General features: G+C 40.8%; 2 protein-coding genes across 2 annotated transcripts in view; one reads left to right on the top strand and one right to left on the bottom strand.

Moving 5' to 3' along the window:
* Positions 1 to 6,704: 6,704 nt before the first annotated feature.
* On the bottom strand, positions 6,705 to 15,651 carry LOC138953840 (flagellar attachment zone protein 1-like). Its single transcript, XM_070325800.1, has 4 exons — positions 15,480 to 15,651; positions 11,569 to 11,688; positions 8,776 to 10,741; positions 6,705 to 7,348 (listed from the first exon to the last, which is right to left on the bottom strand). The coding sequence occupies exons 1-4, from the start codon at positions 15,642 to 15,644 to the stop codon at positions 6,948 to 6,950; spliced, it is 2,652 nt and encodes an 883-aa protein (XP_070181901.1). The 5' UTR covers positions 15,645 to 15,651; the 3' UTR covers positions 6,705 to 6,947.
* Positions 15,652 to 15,672: 21 nt separating this feature from the next.
* Positions 15,673 to 17,858, top strand: part of LOC138952519 (A disintegrin and metalloproteinase with thrombospondin motifs like) — a 15,830-nt gene continuing 13,644 nt past the window's right edge. Inside the window, exons 1-2 of the mRNA XM_070324206.1 lie at positions 15,673 to 15,699; positions 17,459 to 17,625. Coding sequence (XP_070180307.1) covers positions 15,673 to 15,699; positions 17,459 to 17,625 — 194 coding nt within the window. The remainder of the gene's footprint in view (positions 15,700 to 17,458; positions 17,626 to 17,858) is intronic.

Genomic DNA, 17,858 nt, shown 5'->3' on the forward strand with positions numbered 1-17,858 from the left:
GCATGCATGTGTGTCAGTGTGTGTGTGTGTGTGTGTGTGTGTGTGTGTTTGTATATGTGTGTGTTATTTCTATCTTGGTTTGTGTTATTCAATTCTAAACAGTAAACGTGTGGGGTTTTTTCCACACGTATGTAAACAAAAAATTCGCATGTGAGTGTAACCGTTACTCGAGTCAATCGAGTCATACAAAAGAAATAAAACAAACAATCAAAAACCTTGAAACAGAAATATTCATTATATTCTTTCGTGTATGGCTATACGCTTTTTTAATTGTGTATTTCACATTCACATATTTCAACAGCACATACATATTCAAAGAAACAAATAATTGCCGGAAATATGTAAATCAATTAACCACTGCTGCAGATTTAGCTTTTTTTTAATTTATTAATAATTGAAAGTTATCAAGCGTTTAGTAACTTCTCATTCAATACAAGGATACCAATTCACACCAAAGATTGAGATGTTTATAACAGCAAGGACATGCACTTATCTTTCAAAGGAAATGGTTTCGTTCTTGTCTTTTCTTTTTGTGAAGACTTACTTTATTGTTGAAATCGGTAAATTGACGAAATTGCAGCTTGCGCTCGTACCAGAGAAGACGTGCAAACACTGTTGATGTCTTCTTTTATAACATATGAAAGGCGGAGGCAGGAATTTGCACAAATTAAAAGATAACAAACAACAAGCATATTTGCAGCAGGTACACACACACACACACACACACACACACACACACACACACACACACACACACACACACACACACACACACATACAAAGCTATCTCTGATTCAACTGTAGTCATATAAGGGATACATTTGGCTACAAAACGAATGTTCAAAGAATAAGGAAAACACAGCAGTCAGTCCTTGCCATAGACAGGTCCCCAACATGTTTACACGTCACTAGGGAGATAACAGCCTCTCGTGAACTTTCATGTCAAGGAAAACTTTGCACAATAAGAACATGTTATATGCACTAATAATGTCTGAAGACTCAACGCACAACAGAAGTGGCGACTTTATTATGGAATAATGCATGCATAACGTATAGTGGCAAAGTTTTATTTTTTGAAAGTTGGATACAACGAGGTGTATTGTAACTGACATTGTACGTTCGGGAGACATATCATATCAAGATATATGTGATTTGATTGGATATTCGCCAAACCGAATTCTTGAATATAATGTTGTAAAAGCTGCTGTGTCATTATTTACGAGGAAAAATGTTGTAAATATGACTGATGATGTTTGTATTACCTTACCACTGTTTAACGGCAAAAATGTGTTAAGTGCCAGAGAATATACTAGGAAAGAGATTATTAATATGAAAACAGATGTACCATGTTCCGGAGGATTTTGGAGGAGAAAGTTTAATGTAGAAATTGATGAACGATCTTGGATAGTTGCCTATCAGTCAACACAAGAGACTAGATTAAGAGTTTTACACTGGAAAATTATGCAAAACATTTATCTGACCAACATTCTCCTGTGTAAAATGAAAGTAACAGAAACTAATAAATGTAATTACTGTTGTGATGTAACTGATTTCATTGAACACTTCTTTTTTGAATGCCCGGTTGTATACAAATTCTGGAAGTTTATTGAAGAATATATTTTTTGTACTTTAGAAATTAAGATTGTTTTGAAAGTTAGTGATGTTTTATTTGGTATGCATTTTGTAATGGTGAAAAAGGCAACTATGTATAAATTGAACCACATTATCTTAATCGGAAAGATGTGCGTTAGTATTTATAAAAAAACAAATTCGTTTTTACCGTTGGAAAGTATTTTTAATAGGCAGTTACAGATAAGAAGCATTTTTGTGTGAGTGTTCGAAGAACAAAACGTTAAAAAAGTTAGTTTGTTGTACTCGATAAGTTGTATTTAATTCATTGTATGAGATATTGTTAATTGTAGTTATTTATTTGAATAAAACTGAAACATGTCCATTTTTTTTTTTAAATGATTTGACCGTGTTCTGTACATCTGTCAAGAATACAGACGAGATTTTGTTGTCGTTTGTTTCATTTCACTTCCCACACATTGTGGTTACGAAAACATGAAACAAATCCAGTCTATACAAAAGCAACGTAGATTATTCGTTTATTTGTATCATGCTTCAGTGAAGAGCATTAATTGTTATCAAAGGTCCGGATAACTAAACGATTTGTGTCCAATAACTATTTTTTTACACATTGTTTTTCTGTTAAATTTTTGATGTCAAATTTGAGAGGCTACAAGAAGAAGCCATATTCATAATGATTGCATTCAAATATAATTTTGTTTCTAAAACACAAAAAAACACAAAAAAAGAAGTGGCGGTACACTCAAAGATTCAGGATCAAGACACAACTGAACAGAGAAATAAAACTAATGTCCACTAAGTATCAAGACTGCCCAGTACACAGCTAAGTACATGTATGTAGTGTCTCGTCTCCCTTCTCTTAAAACGACACACTCCACCACAGTCACAATGATGGGTTTTCATGATATTATACAAACAAAACTTACTGTCAGTTCATGTTTTTACAGTGAGTTGTGATTCAAAACTATGTCTGTGTTTGACCGACAAAACTGCATTTTTTTTGGGGGGGTGTAAATTTTTGGCAGTACTCAGGTACTTACAATAAGTGTTATTGGCAATTTTGTTATTTTTGTTTGTTTGCTTAACGCCCAGTCCATCACGAAGGGTGATATCAGGGCGGTGCTGCTTTGACATTTAACGTGCGCCACACACAAGACAGAAGTCGCAGCACAGGCTTCATGTCTCACCCAGTCACATTATTCTGACACCGGACCAACCAGTCCTAGCACTAACCCCATAATGCCAGACGCCAGGCGGAGCAGCCACTAGATTGCCAATTTTAAAGTCTTAGGTATGACCCCACGACCTCCCGCTCACTGGGCGGACGCCTTACCACTAGGCCACCGTGTTGCGGTGGCAATTTTGTTAGAAGAGTACAATATAGAGGGTGGTCCAAAAAAGCGCCCTATTTTCATGTTCATCTCTTTTTTTGACTGCGAAGAGAGATTTAGAAAATGTGTTCATTTACTCAAACAATAGCAGAATGAAGGAAGATTATGTCTTGCAAATTTGGTAGTTGATAATATATATGCTCTACTCATACTCATACTCATTTTACTCAAAACATTTTATTGATCCAACAAAGGAAATTAAATTGGTCATCAGCACATATAGGTCATTAATTAATAATTATAAAAGAATAAGAGAAGAAAATAATAAAACCCATGATAACAAAAAAATATCTAAAGTAATATATGTACAACTACAATACCCTTTTTACTTGCACACTTGACACACCGACACACCAACACACATGCATACATACCTACATACATACCTACATACATACATACATACATACATACATACATTCCATGTTAAAGTGTAGTTAAGAACATCACAATAATTATATCATTGTTTGGATTAACAGATAAGTTTTTATGTAAATGATGATAACAACAATCCATAATTAACGTTATTGCACTCTATTCAGGCTCCCTGTGCATGCCGATTGGCATGCATTCACCTATTTTTGTTGTGAATACGTTTGCTCTAGCCCTTTTACGGTGTAAAGCAAGTAAACCGTGTTTTTATCATGGCACCTTGTTGTGACCTGTTTTTGTGGAGCGTTATTTAACTATCTTTACGCGTGAGACTCACGTGCTCTTTTCCGTGTCCTGGTTTTGGTGTGAGCGCTGCAAAACTGCGTCGTAAGTTTTAGAATACGTGTGACTCACGTGTTTCTAGTTTTTAATGTCAGCTAGTTCCTTGTTCTTCTTTTTGTAAAATAGACCGTTCCAAGTATGAGCATGCACGAAGTGCGTGATCAGTTACTGATTGGTTGTAAATAATAGTCTCACCCAACCCTGTTTTATGGAATGTTGTTGGTTGGTCAATATGGTGACCTTTTACCTTTAAAATGAACTATTCCATGTTGGGTTTTTGTTTTCTATAAATATTACTGTTTGACTTCCTCTCATCAGTCGGTCTGAGGGTTTTACGGAAGAGTTTGGATATTCGTTCTGTAAACGTTGAAAGTTAACAAGTGAACCAATGGAGTGTTTCTTGTGATGTTTTTAAAGTCAACGTAACGTGTTTGGATACAGTTTTATCTAAAGTTTGTAAATAGTCTTGTGCCCTTTGTTTGAGAGGCTACACGTTTTGGTACTCTGGACAACGCACACAGCGCATAAGGTAATTTTGTTGTTACTTGTTTATGTTGTATTTTGGTCGCCATTTAGTAATTACTTTATGAGTTTTTTATGTATAACGTGAGTTGAGGTAGTATCTTTTTTTGTAACTTTGAATAACGCAAGAACGTTGTCTTGTAGAGATTTTTTAGTATGACAGTTTGTTATTGTATTCTTGGCCTGATGAGTCAACGTTAGTATTTTCCGTAACGTAGCCATTTTGGTTTGTAACGTATTTATGCTAAGTTTCTTGAGTATTCTTAGTGTTTATTGTTTTTAACGTAAGGAACGTAATCTTTTCTTAAAAGTCAAAGGATTAATCAACAAGTGTTTGGTTATTGTAACTGTTTTGTGTTTGTTATTTTTTCCCTGTTTGTTTCTTGTGTTTTGTTTATGCATTTTTGATACCTTTGCCATGTCTAATAATTTGTTTTCTTTTCTCTTTTTCTTTCTGCTTATTTTTTTTACCGCAATACATATTACTGGATATCGCAATATGCAGATTTAATAAACCAGTAGGCCTATTTTTGCGCGTTATCGCTTGTAACCTGTGTTTGTCATTTCGAATGAACAATTTCTAGTACCAGCCTCGCACACGAAGGCGCGCACACTCTTATTTGTTGAAGAACTGCTGCAGCACGAACGTTGAAATTGTCCATGACTCGTCCAATCATGTCAGCTGTCAGCTTGTAAGCGCCTGATTTCCCTTCTGATGTTGTCCTTCAGAGTTGCGAGGGTCTGGGGAATGTTGCCGTATATCATGTCCTTGAGGTACCCCCACAGAAAGTAGTCGGGTGGGTTGAGATAAGGGGAGTAGGGTGGCCCTATTTTACATTACCTGCCAAAACTTTCGTGTTGCAGCAGTTTTTCGACAAAAAGGAGCCTGAATAGAGCATATTATCAACTACTAAGGACGGACCAGTTTGTACCAAATTTGCAAAACATAATGTCACATCATTCTGCTATTGTTTGGTGAACACATTTTCTAAATCTCTCTTCGCAGTCAAAAATTAGATCAAACAGAAACAAGAAGGGCAAAGCCCACACGACTCACATGCTGAACAGACCTTGATCTTTCTTTCAGAATAATTTTACAATAAAACTGAGAAAAACAATATTTATTCAGTAAAGAAAATAATTACAGAAAACTAATGCCATTGTGAGTTGCACATTCAGTAATTGCATCCAAGTTATGGTGCATACTGTGTCAAAAGGTTCTCCATCCTAAAATGCTAATCGCTGGTCATTAGGGGATCGAGTCGAACAAGGAACGTCAGTTCTCCGACTTCTCTCTAGTCTGGCGCCTGTTTTCTCTTTTTTGACAAATATCAGTTTAACTCAAACTGACCTGGAACTTGAAGATATGTAACCTAATGTGAGTTATTATGAAAATATAATGTATTTCCCTCACACATATGTAGTTTTGGAAGAGTTATTTTCAATAGTTCAAGGTCAAGGTCACTTCAAAATATATACATTTCAACTTTGAAGGACCCTGTGACCTTGACCTTGAAGTGAGGTCAAGTTGCCAAACATATTTCTGAAAATCTAATGTATTTCCCTCACACATATGTAGTTTTGGAAGAGTTATTTTCAATAGTTCAAGGTCAAGGTCACTTCAAAATATATACATTTCAACTTTGAAGGACCCTGTGACCTTGACCTTGAAGTGAGGTCAAGTTGCCAAACATGTTTCTGAAGATCTTGTGACCATACACCATCAGGCCACAATTGGTGTTGATAGACTTAATAGTGTCCAAGAAATATACAATGTTAAAGGTTTCACAGACGGACGGGGGGGGGACGGACGCCCGGACGCCCGGAAGGACAGGCGGACGATGTCGGTGAGTATATAGACTCACTTTTGTAAGTATAATGTATTTCCCTCACACATATGTAGATTTGGAAGAGTTACCTTCCATAGTTCAAGGTCAAGGTCACTTCAGACTATGTATACAATCCAACTTTAAAGGACCCTTGCGACCTTGACCTTGAAGCAAGGTCAACCAAACTGGTGTCCAAAGATAGGGCTTACATTGCCCTGTATAGCATACATAGCTAAGGTTGCCATTCTCGATAACTTCAGAAAAAAATGCGAAAATGTGAAAAATGGTCGTTTTTAAGACAACAATTACGGCCCCTGTGACCTTGAACTTGAAGTGAGGTCAAGTTGCCGCACATGTTTTTTGAGATCTTGTAACCATACACCATCAGGCCACATCAGGTGTTGATAGACTTAATAGTGTCCAAGAAATATCCAACGTTAAAGTTTTCCGGACGGACGGACGGACGGACGACTCGGGTGAGTACATAGACTCATTTTTGCTTCGCATGTGAGTCAAAAAGGGCGCTTCTTTTTTTACCACCCTGTACATACTATGAAAGCTGCAGTACACAGGAAACTGACATAAGTCACACTGCGAACACATCCGACTGTAACAGCGCCTTAAAAAGGGCAGCAGGATGCGGCTAACATTCTTATTCTATTTCCCAAAGGAATACGGTTGGGTAAGCCATAAGATAATAAACCCAATGCTGACGGGGACTAGCTGTACTGGCTGTTATCTGTATAACACATATCGTCAGAGCACACAGACTTACGTAGGTATCTCTATCGATCTCTACTTTCTTCTGGCATCACAAGATAATCAGCAACTGTGAATCAGCTCCGCTTCAAAAGCCATGCAACGTCAGCGCCCAGGACAAGTCTCCAGACTGTAGAACTGTTCACAGGTCAGTCTGAAGGAGCACCCCGGTGAATGTAGTGCAGCAGCCACCATAAAAAACGCTTCCACCAAACGTTCTCAGCCATACTTCCTGTCCCGCGTGGACAGGAACTGCAGTGTGTGATGCACACATACCTTCACCAGTAGCACACAAGTAGCCAACACGCTTGTCGTCCAGCATGATCTCAAGACAGCCCTTTATACTGAGATCTGTGTCATATGGACAGGAAGTGACCATGAAGCAGTAACAGCCTGACACAGGAGCTGTGAATACGCCCGTCTCTGTGTTGTAGCCTCCACCCACATTGGATACGATGTAATCACAGATCAGTGTTTCAGGTTGCTCAGTTGTTTTCTTGGAGGATAGAACGGTATGAAAAGTCACTTGTGCACTGGCTTTGCCTGAAACACGACCATGAACATGAACATGAGTAAATCTGAGAATGACAGCCAGCCCATGCAAATAACGCATTCTTTGTTATCGATAGGATCCTTTTACTCAATTATTAGCAAATATGTATAATTAATAGCCTATTTAAATCGCTCGTGTATACTGACACTCTCTCTCTCTCTCTCTCTCTCTCTATTTCTCTCTCTCTCTCTCTTGTTAAATAAAGTTTAATTCAATTCTCTCTCTCTCTCTCTCTCTCTCTCTCTCTCTCTCTCTCTCTCTCTCTCTCTCTTAACACACACCCAAACACTGACACCTAAACACGCACATAGACACACAAAGAGGCCAACTTATTCCCCTCTCTGCTTCTTTACCTCTGTAAACTTGTAAAGCTAGTTATTTTTCGTTATTCCCCCCTCTGCTTCTTTACCTCTGTAAACTTGTAGAGCTAGTTATTTTTCGATAATGACCCAACAACCAAACAAATAACGAGCCAGCAACAGCCTGAATCCTCGATAGTGCAATGGGTTGAGAAGCTGTTCTGTTTTGGTAAGTACTACTTTTGCGACTGAAAAGTTCCGAACGCTCTATACGTACGAAATATACATCTCTGGAGCAAACAATACAAACATACCGCATTTAAATTAACAACTACAGGCCTGAACACATGAATCTCCATATAAAATCCATGAGTTAGGTTGTTTTCTGAATCTAGATCTGCCGTGCACAAACCGTTCATCACAAGCAAATTCCCAAGGCAAGTAACTCATACTCTAGCCGACAAGAGTAGTTCCCCTTCTTTTTAACGCAGTTTCTTCGACAACACTGACTGCAATCCGACGGTCATTTTTCAACAATATTTCATTTTATAAACAGATCACACGCAACCAAATGCACACATCTCATCAATTTAAACAACATAAAGCGGTTTCATACACTATTTTCCCCAGAAAACTGAACTTCATACAGTAATTAACGTTGGAACACGGGTGCAAAAGTTCGTCTGCTAGTCCCATTTGACGAAAGAACATTATATCCTAAACGATACTAAAACATAAACAGAACACACAATATCTGCCTTTACCGCCACAGCAGAATAACAGCATATCTGTGTACTTGATTTTAGTCTAAAACAGGGAAACTGACAAGAAGTGTTAACAGAATGGAATGATTTGCACGGAACTATACAACCGCGCATTAATCGATCGCCTGCGCAGGTTGACTGCTTGAGTGATTCGGATTCGATCAAACTTTCGCACAAAAACTCCTGTTTTCTTTGAATAACTGAAGAAAGGAGGAATAAAGAGGTTACACACCTCGTCTCAGTGATTATTACGAGGTGTGTAATTTATTAAAAATAATCACTGAGACTCGGCATGTAACCTCTACCTCTACCCCTATCTAACATCTACGACACCTATCAAGTATGGATACGTACTGATTTCATTCTCCAAAAAGGACACCGACATCCTTGCCTTCGTCAGAGTGACTTCAGATGACGTCATGTCTGTGCGAAGTTTAGCGATGTTCTGCTTCAGGTTTCCAACATCACTGCGAACAGTTCCAACATCGGCCTGCAACTTGTTCTGACTGGTCCAAAATTGGTCATGTGCAGCTTTCAGCGTGTTCTGTTCTGTCTGAAGTTTCTCCTGTGCAGTTTTCAGTGTGTTCTGAAGTTTGTCTTGGCCAGCTCTCAGCGTGTTCTGTTCCGTCTGAAGTTTGTCCTGGCCAGCTCTCAGCGTGTTCTGTTCTGTCTGAAGTTTGTCCTGGCCAGCTTTCAGTGTGTTCTGTTGTGTCTGAAGTTTGTCCTGGCCAGCTCTCAGCGTGTTCTGTTCCGTCTGAAGTTTGTCCTGGCCAGCTTTCAGTGTGTTCTGTTCTGTCTTAAGTTTGTCCTGGCCAGCTTTCAGTGTGCTCTGTTGTGTCTGAAGTTTGTCCTGGCCAGCTTTCAATGTGTTCTGTTCTGTCTGAAGTTTGTCCTGGCAAGCTTTCAGTGTGCTCTGTTGTGTCTGAAGTTTGTCCTGGCCAGCTTTCAGTGTGTTCTGTTCTGTCTGAAGTTTGTCCTGGCCAGCTTTCAGTGTGTTCTGTTCTGTCTGAAGTTTGTCCTGGCCAGCTTTCAGTGTGTTCTGTTGTGTCTGGAGTTTGTCCTGGCCAGCTTTCAGTGTGCTCTGTTCTGTCTGAAGTTTGTCCTGGCCAGCTTTTAGTGTGTTCTGTTGTGTCTGAAGTTTGCCCTGTGCAGCTTTCAGTGTGCTCTGTTCTGTCTTAAGTTTGTCCTGGCCAGCTTTCAGTGTGTTCTGTTCTGTCTGAAGTTTGTCCTGTGCAGCTTTCAGTGTGTTCTGTCCTCCCTGAAGTTTTTTGATGTCAGCCTGAAGACTGTTCAAGTCAGTACGGAGCTGCTGGTTCTCCTGACGCAACAGAGAGGTCTTGTCTCCGAGGCATCGCAGTGTGCTGACATCATCTCGAATGTTGGTGCCCTCGTCTCTCAGTGACGTCATTTCTTTCTTCAAAGCAGTGACGTCACCAAGGAGCGCGTTGTTTCTGTCATGGACGGAAGCCAGGTCTCTGCAGAGAAGTGTGTTCTGGGCTTGCAGCGTCGACACCAACTGTTCGCTGTGCCTGAACTTTTCTGACAGCTGTTCCACTTGGGATGACAAGGCACCGCCTGTGTTCTCTTTGAGGGAAGCGTCATAGCTGGCTTGAGCGTTACACTTGGTCTTGTCCGAGTCCCTGTGTAGGTCCTGGTTGTCGACATTGCCCATGAAGTTACGTATCGACCGAACTAAGGGCTCCCTGAAGATTTCTGCAAGTTGGTAGTTTAGCAAGTCCAAGTCCTCATTTTTCTGCAGTAAATCTTCAAAACGGCGTCGGTTTGTCTCACTGATGACGCCATCGGCACACCCTGACGACTGCTGACCTGTCACGCTGTCAGAGCCTCGCTGTTTCTGTCTGCCCAGTGCATCACGGGCCATTGCCACGTCAGTCTGTATGACGTCATTCATGGCCTGTGTGACGTCACGGAGGCTTGCCAGGCTTTCGTCACGGGCTTCCCCGGCGTGACGCATCAAAGTGACGTATCGGACGTGGATGTCGTGTTCTCTGGCTCTCCGCTCCTGTCCCAGCTTGTTCTCCTGTTCCGACAGTTTCTTCAGCACCTTCTCCATCTCCACTTGGTCGACGTGGGTGTTTGTGGCTGGTTGTTCCTTGCCGTCAGCAGCAGGCTTGGTGTTCACCCCAGACACTCGGGCTTTCTTGCAAATTTTGTCGTGCGTTCTTTGACAGCGTGAACAAAAGTAGGTCAAACACTCGGCGCACGTGTGTTTGGCTTCATGACCTTCCTCACAAAGGTCACACAAATAGCGCTGAGGTTTGATCGCCTGCTTTTCATCGTGATCTAGATAAAAGTTGCCCTGAAAAAGAAAAAACCCAAGGTAAATCCATATAATTGATGGGTTAAAAGAAGATACATTTGAGTGAATTGTTCTTTTGATGTTTTCTCGTAGTTAGTGCATTCCTTGAGATCAATCTCGTGGAGTTTTTTTCTTCAGCTAAGAGCATTAGTTTGCACCTTGCGTCTGATCTAGTCACAAGTGAACGAACAATCGGACATCGATGAAGTTAATTTCAAAATCATTATTAGTTAGCCACACACACACACACACACACACACACACACACACACACACACACACACACACACACACACACACACACACACACACACACACACACACACACATGGGAAGGGAGGATGAGAGAGAGAGAGAGAGTAAGAGAGAGAGAAAAAGACAGACAGACAGACAGATAAACAGAGATACAGATTAATAAACACAGACAGAGAGAGAACCCAAGAAAGAAAGAGAGAAAACGGAGCGAGAGAGAGAGAGAGAGAGAGAGAGAGAGAGAGAGAGCGAGAGAGAGAGAGAGCGAGAGAGAGAGAGAGCGAGAGAGAGAGCGAGAGAGAGAGAGAGAGAGAGAGCGAGAGAGAGAGCGAGAGAGAGCGAGAGAGAGCGAGAGCGAGAGAGAGCGCGAGAGAGAGAGAGCGCGAGAGAGAGAGAGAGCGAGAGAGAGAGAGGGAGAGAGAGAGAGAGAGAGAGAGAGAGAGAGCGAGAGAGAGAGAGAGCGAGAGAGAGAGAAAGAGCGAGAGAGAGAGAGAGAGAGAGCGAGAGAGAGAGAGAGCGAGAGAGAGAGAGAGAGCGAGAGAGAGAGAGAGAGGGGGTTAGAGAGATAGCTCTACCTGTAAACGGGACACACCACCAGGAGGGAGAGGGGTGGGGGTACGACAGGTGGGACAGATGATACTGACAGGTGTAGCTTTGTGACTCTTCTTTCCATCGTCCTCGCTGAGGTTTGGAGACTGAAAAAAAAAACCCACATGAGGCTGTTAAAGAAATGCGAAAAGTTCTCGAAGAGAAAAAAATACAGCCCACCCTGTTCTGGGGGATTTTGGAGAAGAAAGTTTGGTTATGAAATTGATTAAAAGAATTGGATTCAGCAACCATTGGACTATTTTGCCAAATTTATCCGACAAATATTTTATTGTGTTAAATGAATATGAAGGCTGATAAAAAGTGTACCTATTCAAAGGATGTAATTGATGTGTTTGAAAAAAAAATTCTTTAAATTGCCCACCCATGCTAAGGATTGGTAAATATTTTGAAATGTAAATATTACGTAAACATTGGCGAAAGAATTCATCTGAATGTCACAGATGTCCTTTTTGGATTAAAAGATAAGAGCGAAAATATGAAGAATATTAATCACATTATTTTAATCGCAAAGGTGTGCGTTAGCATTTTTTTTAAACCGATTCACGATTATTCCTTGACATTATTTATTATTTTTGAAATTCATGTTGTGTTAAGATTTAAACAGTAGTCCCTACACCCCAACCCCACCCCCCCCCTCCCCCGGCCCCCCCCCCCCCCGCCCCCCCCCCCCCGCCCCCCCCCCCCAATCGATTCAAAAACAAAAACTTAAAAACAAAACTATTAAAACGGCCTTTTTCCACTACCCAAATAGTTGTTTGAAATGACTACATTTTAATTATGTGAAGAGTCTTCTGTAGTTACCACCTTATCCCCGAGTACGCTAGTACAAGGGCTCAGCAGACTTTAATTGTGTGTCTGTGTGTCTGTGTGACTGTGTGTCTTTCTCGACTTAACAGCTTATTGCTGGGAAACTACTGGGCGCAGTTCGTTCAAAAGTTGATACACTAACTTGATAATAGGTCCGATTGATCGTATTAAAACTTCATAATGTTACCTGGGACCTAAATGCGAAATAAACCACAAAAACGACTTGGCCGTAGGAGGAGTTCACACCGGCGGGGCAACACGCAGCCATTGACCTGATAGAACAGCCGAACGCGTCACACAAAAATACGTCATGACAAAGTTACACGCAAAGCGAAAGAGACTTTGACGTCATTTACTTTTGTTCGGAATTTTCCGTCTGTTCCTAGCTTGTCAGTGAAGACCTGACGTGAGTAAGCTTATAAATCCAAAACGTCTTTGTTCTCTATTCACATTGCAGCTGTGAAATAATCAGTCTTGTGTCTCGGTCGTGTAGGTACAGAGTTTGCTTCTGCAATCATTGTGTTCGTGTTGATGACGGCTTCATAAGACAAAATAATCAGCGAATCTATCGCGAGGAAGACGCTTATGTACAAATCACCGAACCCAACCCATTTTTTGTGTGCATTTTTCTGAAGAATAAACTGCATGTGGTTAATTTCATCCGTTTAATGCTTGTCGAAACGAGCCATAAGGCTTTAGAATAAAAGATTTCACGCATTGCTTGGCCATCTGATCACAGATGAGGCTGCAGTTTGTAGGTTGAATCTATGAATCGGCCAGAGATAGATCTGCATTTCTGGTCAGAAACCAACATTCACACTGGTAATAAGTTTCACTCTGTCTATTGTTTAGATTTGTATCTCTGGTAGGCTACTCTGGGGTTAATTGAGCTCAAATCTGGTGAGTAGCTTGGAATTGTTGGGCATAGGTTTTTGTTCTAACGGTAGACAAACGAAAGATATTAGCTTTACACGCCTTTACACACCCGGCCAGGAAAAAATGAGCACAAAAGGCGGCTAACTAAAGGTTTCGCATGAGGATGCACGTCTCAGGCTAACACTTTGCGTCGAAGAAATGTGCTCGTGAGACCTGGGACCTTTATTCACGAAGCATGGGAGCTTTTACAAAGCATGGGTGTGTACAGTACCCGGCGAAAGAAACGCAACTCATTTGCGCCCACTCATTTTCAAATTGTCGTAAAATATGAACCAAATAAGGTACATCAAAAAGGAAGACAGATTCGAGGAGGATATTTTACTGTACGATTAGTGATATTATTTAATGGTTTTTTTGTGTGGTTTTTTTTCATAAACTGTGTTATACTCCAGTAAACCCCAGCATTTGTGTGTCTCTTTTGTTTTCTTTTTGCACTCTGTTATCTGGGTACAACCGGATTTTCTTCTACCGTTGATTATTTATTTCATCTTCCCCCCCCCTCTCTCTCTCTCTCTCTCTCTCTCTCTCTCTCTCTCTCTCTCAGTATGGTTTGAAACAGTTTTGCGTGACTTAATCCATGTCCCACCCCCGTGTCACCACGCTCTCTCTCCCTCTCTCTGTCTGTCTGTCTCTCTCTCTCTCTCTCTCTCTCTCTCTCTCTCTCTCTCTCAGTATGGTTTCAAACAGTTTTGCGTGACTTAAGGTCGCGGATTAGAATCCGGCCCGGGTAGGTCACAGGTCAACTGTTTGTGCAGACCCAGAGACGGTATCCATGTCCCATGTCGGTTATCTTGACCCGTTAAGGTCAATGTTAATGTCAATGCTTGTCTCTCTGGTGACCGTTAAACTTGCATGTGTAAAAAAAAACAACTTGTTATGACAGCCTTATTCAAATACTATGACTGTACAGTTGTTTGTAAAGACTAATTTTACATTTGTGAAGAGTTATTACCACAGCAATTCTCTTAAAACTTTAGCTTTGTCCTTGCATCCTTTTTGTCATTCATCCGCTTTCCCTTTGTTGACAGTGACACCTGTGTGTGTGTGTGTGTGTGTGTGTGTGTGTGTGTGTGTGTTTGTGTTTGTGTATGTGTGTGTGTTTGTGTGTATGTGTGTGTGTGCGCGCGTGCGTGCGTGCGTGCGTGCGTGCGTGCGTGTGTGTGTGTGTGTCTGTGTGTGCAATACATGTTTGTCTGCTAAGCCTAGCATTTCCATTTGCCAGAATATGTTGTGATAGGTCATAAGGATGAAAAAGATTGCTTGACCAAAATGTCAACCAATTTGGTTGAAACATGAGGGCGTGACAGTGCGGCCTCAACTGTCACAAAAAGCCGCATATGACGTCATCAAAGAAACTAATAAAAAAAAAAAAACAGAAAAAAAACGTCTGGGGATATTATACCTAGGAACTCTCATGTAAAATTTCATGAAGATCGGTCTAGTAGTTTTCTCTGAATCGCTCTACACATACACGCACACACACACATACATACACCACACCCTCATCTCGATTCCCCGTCAACGTTAAAACATTTACTAATAACTTGACTAAATGTAAGAAGAAAACGTTACTCATTTTCTTCAACAACATTATCTGGATGAACAGGTTAACAAATCACTGCTTTCAGGTGGACAAAAATCTGATGTTGCGCACGGCTGGCAGATAAGTTACACCAGGTAAACCCGAACAACACACCTTTGCATTCTGTAAGTAGGCCACTCTTTCAGGCTAAGTTTACGTCCTCGACGTGTTATCTTTAAAACGAACTGTTGAATGTCAGCTTTGAATATGCCACGCGATAAAGTGACATGATTATTTTGTACAGGGTGACAGGGATTTTATACCTTTCATTCTTGCCTTGATCATCCATCACGAGCACATTATATTCAAAATGAGCTGGCACGTTTGTTACTGAAGATAACCAAGCGGTTGTAAAATTATCTACATGGTATTCATTTTGTACTGTTCAGTTTCATGGTGCAGTGTACTTCTCCTATAAAGGAACCAGACATTCTCGTAACACACTAAAGCAAGCAACACAGGCAGTACATTTGGACAAGCATGAGCCAAATTAAACTAAAACCATTAGGTGCCTGTGCTTTGGTTCGCTGGCTGCTCGCTCCCTTGGCCTACCTTGAGTGTCTGTGACACCTGTCTCTCGGTCAGCTGGGTGAGACAGGGCGAGCAAAACGTATGAAAGCACGGCAGCAGTTTGGGATGTCTTCCTTTGAACGGTTCCAGACAGACACTGCACGTCACACGACTGTCAACAACACTGTCGTAGCCTCCTGTCGCCATTTTGCTTTGCCACCTTGCTGCAGAGAGAATGCAGGACGCTGATTGGTTGACTCTGGTCAAGAGGGAACAACAACCGAAACAAGTCGCGTAAGGCGAAAATACAATATTTAGTCAAGTAGCTGTCGAACTCACAGAATGAAACTGAACGCAATGCAACGCAGCAAGGCCGTATACTCGTAGCATCGTCAGTCCACCGCTCATGGCAAAGGCAGTGAAATTGACAAGAAGAGCGGGGTAGTAGTTGCGCTGAGAAGGATAGCACGCTTTTCTGTACCTCTCTTCGTTTTAACTTTCTGAGCGTGTTTTCAATCCAAACATATCATATCTATATGTTTTTAGGAACCGACAAGGAATAAGATGAAAGTGTTTTTAAATTGATTTCGAAAATTTAATTTTGATCATAGTTTTTATATTTTTAATTTTCAGAGCTTGTTTTTAATCCAAATATAACATATTTATATGTTTTTGGAATCAGAAAATGATGGAGAATAAGATGAACGTAAATTTGGATCGTTTTATAAAACAAATTATTTTTTTTACAATTTTCAGATTTTTAATGACCAAAGTCATTAATTAATATTTAAGCCACCAAGCTGAAATGTAATACCGAAGTCCGGGCTTCGTCGGAGATTACTTGACCAAACTTTCATCCAATTTGGTTGAAAAACAAGTCGCGTAAGGCGAAATTACTACATTTAGTCAAGCTGTAAAACTCACAGAATGAAACTGAACGCACTGCATTTTTTCACAATCGACAGTAGTCCGCCGCTCGTGCAAAACTGACGAGCCTTTTTAGCGCGGTAGTGGTTTCGCTGTGCTGCATAGTACTCTTTTCTGTACCTCTCTTTGTTTTAATTTTCTGAGCGTGTTTTTAATCCAAACATATATCTATATGTTTTTGGAATCAGGAACCGACAAGGAATAAGATGAAATTGTTTTTAAATCGATTTCGGAAATTTGATTTTGATCATAGTTTTTATATTTTTAATTTTCAGAGCTTGTTTTTAATCCGAATATAACATATGTATATTTTTTTTAAATCAAGAAATGATGAATAAGATGAACGTAAATTTGGATCGTTTTATTTTAAAAAAAATACAATTTTTAGATTTTTAATGACCAAAGTCATTAATTAATTTTTAAGCCACCAAACTGAAATGCAATACCAAAGTCCGGCCTTCGTCGAAGATTGCTTGGCCAAAATGTCAATCAATTTGATTGAAAAAGGAGGGTGTGACAGTGCCGCCTCTTCCTCCGAAAGCGGCGTATGGCTGCCTTAATGGTGGGGTAAAAACGGTCATACACGTAAAATTCCACTCGTGCAAAAAACACGAGTGTACGTGGGAGTTTCAGCCCACGAACGAAGAAGAAGAAGAAGTGCCGCCTCAACTTTTACAAAAAGCCGGATATGACGTCATCAAAGACATTTATCGAAAAAATTAAAAAAACGTCTGGGGATATTATACCCAGGAACTCTCATGTCAAATTTCATAAAGATCGGTCCAGTAGTTTACTCTGAATCACTCTACACACACACACACACACACAGACAGACAGACAGACAGACAGACACACACACACATACAAACACACACACACATACACACACACACACACACACACACACACACACACACACACACATGCACCACGACCCTCGTCTCGATTCCCCCTCTATGTTAAAACATTTAGTCAAAACTTGACTAAATGTAAAAACAGAGAACACTTCAACCCAACAAAACTCAGTCAGTACTAAAACACCCCAATTGCCTTATGCTTCAAACTACTAAACAGCATGTTGTCATGTGTTTCAGACTCGCGAGGACTCGGGGTGGCTGGAGAAGCTAGTGGACTGGAGGGGCGAGGCAGCCGATGGCCGTGCGTCGGTCAACACTGACCAGGCCCTGCTGGACTTCAGCAAGTGGATCAAGGCCAAGCACAAGGAACTGCCAAAGTTTGACCACGCCATGCTCTTCTCTGGGTAGGTCCCGTGTGGAAGGGACACAGCGAGTGAGGGGGGGGGGGGGGGGACGGATGGTGCGAGAGCGGTGGAGAGGTTACTTAACAAAGGGGGAAAACGACAGTGTTGGGGGGAACCGGGTGAGAGAGAGAGCGCTGGGCAAAGGCCGATTAGTTTTTTGCATTTCACTGTCACCTGAACATTATTTATGTAATTCATGTAAGCTTATTTCTGATTTTGACTCTGTTACTTTT

This window comes from Littorina saxatilis, linkage group LG17 (assembly GCF_037325665.1).
Source record: "Littorina saxatilis isolate snail1 linkage group LG17, US_GU_Lsax_2.0, whole genome shotgun sequence".
Lineage (NCBI taxonomy): Eukaryota > Metazoa > Mollusca > Gastropoda > Littorinimorpha > Littorinidae > Littorina > Littorina saxatilis.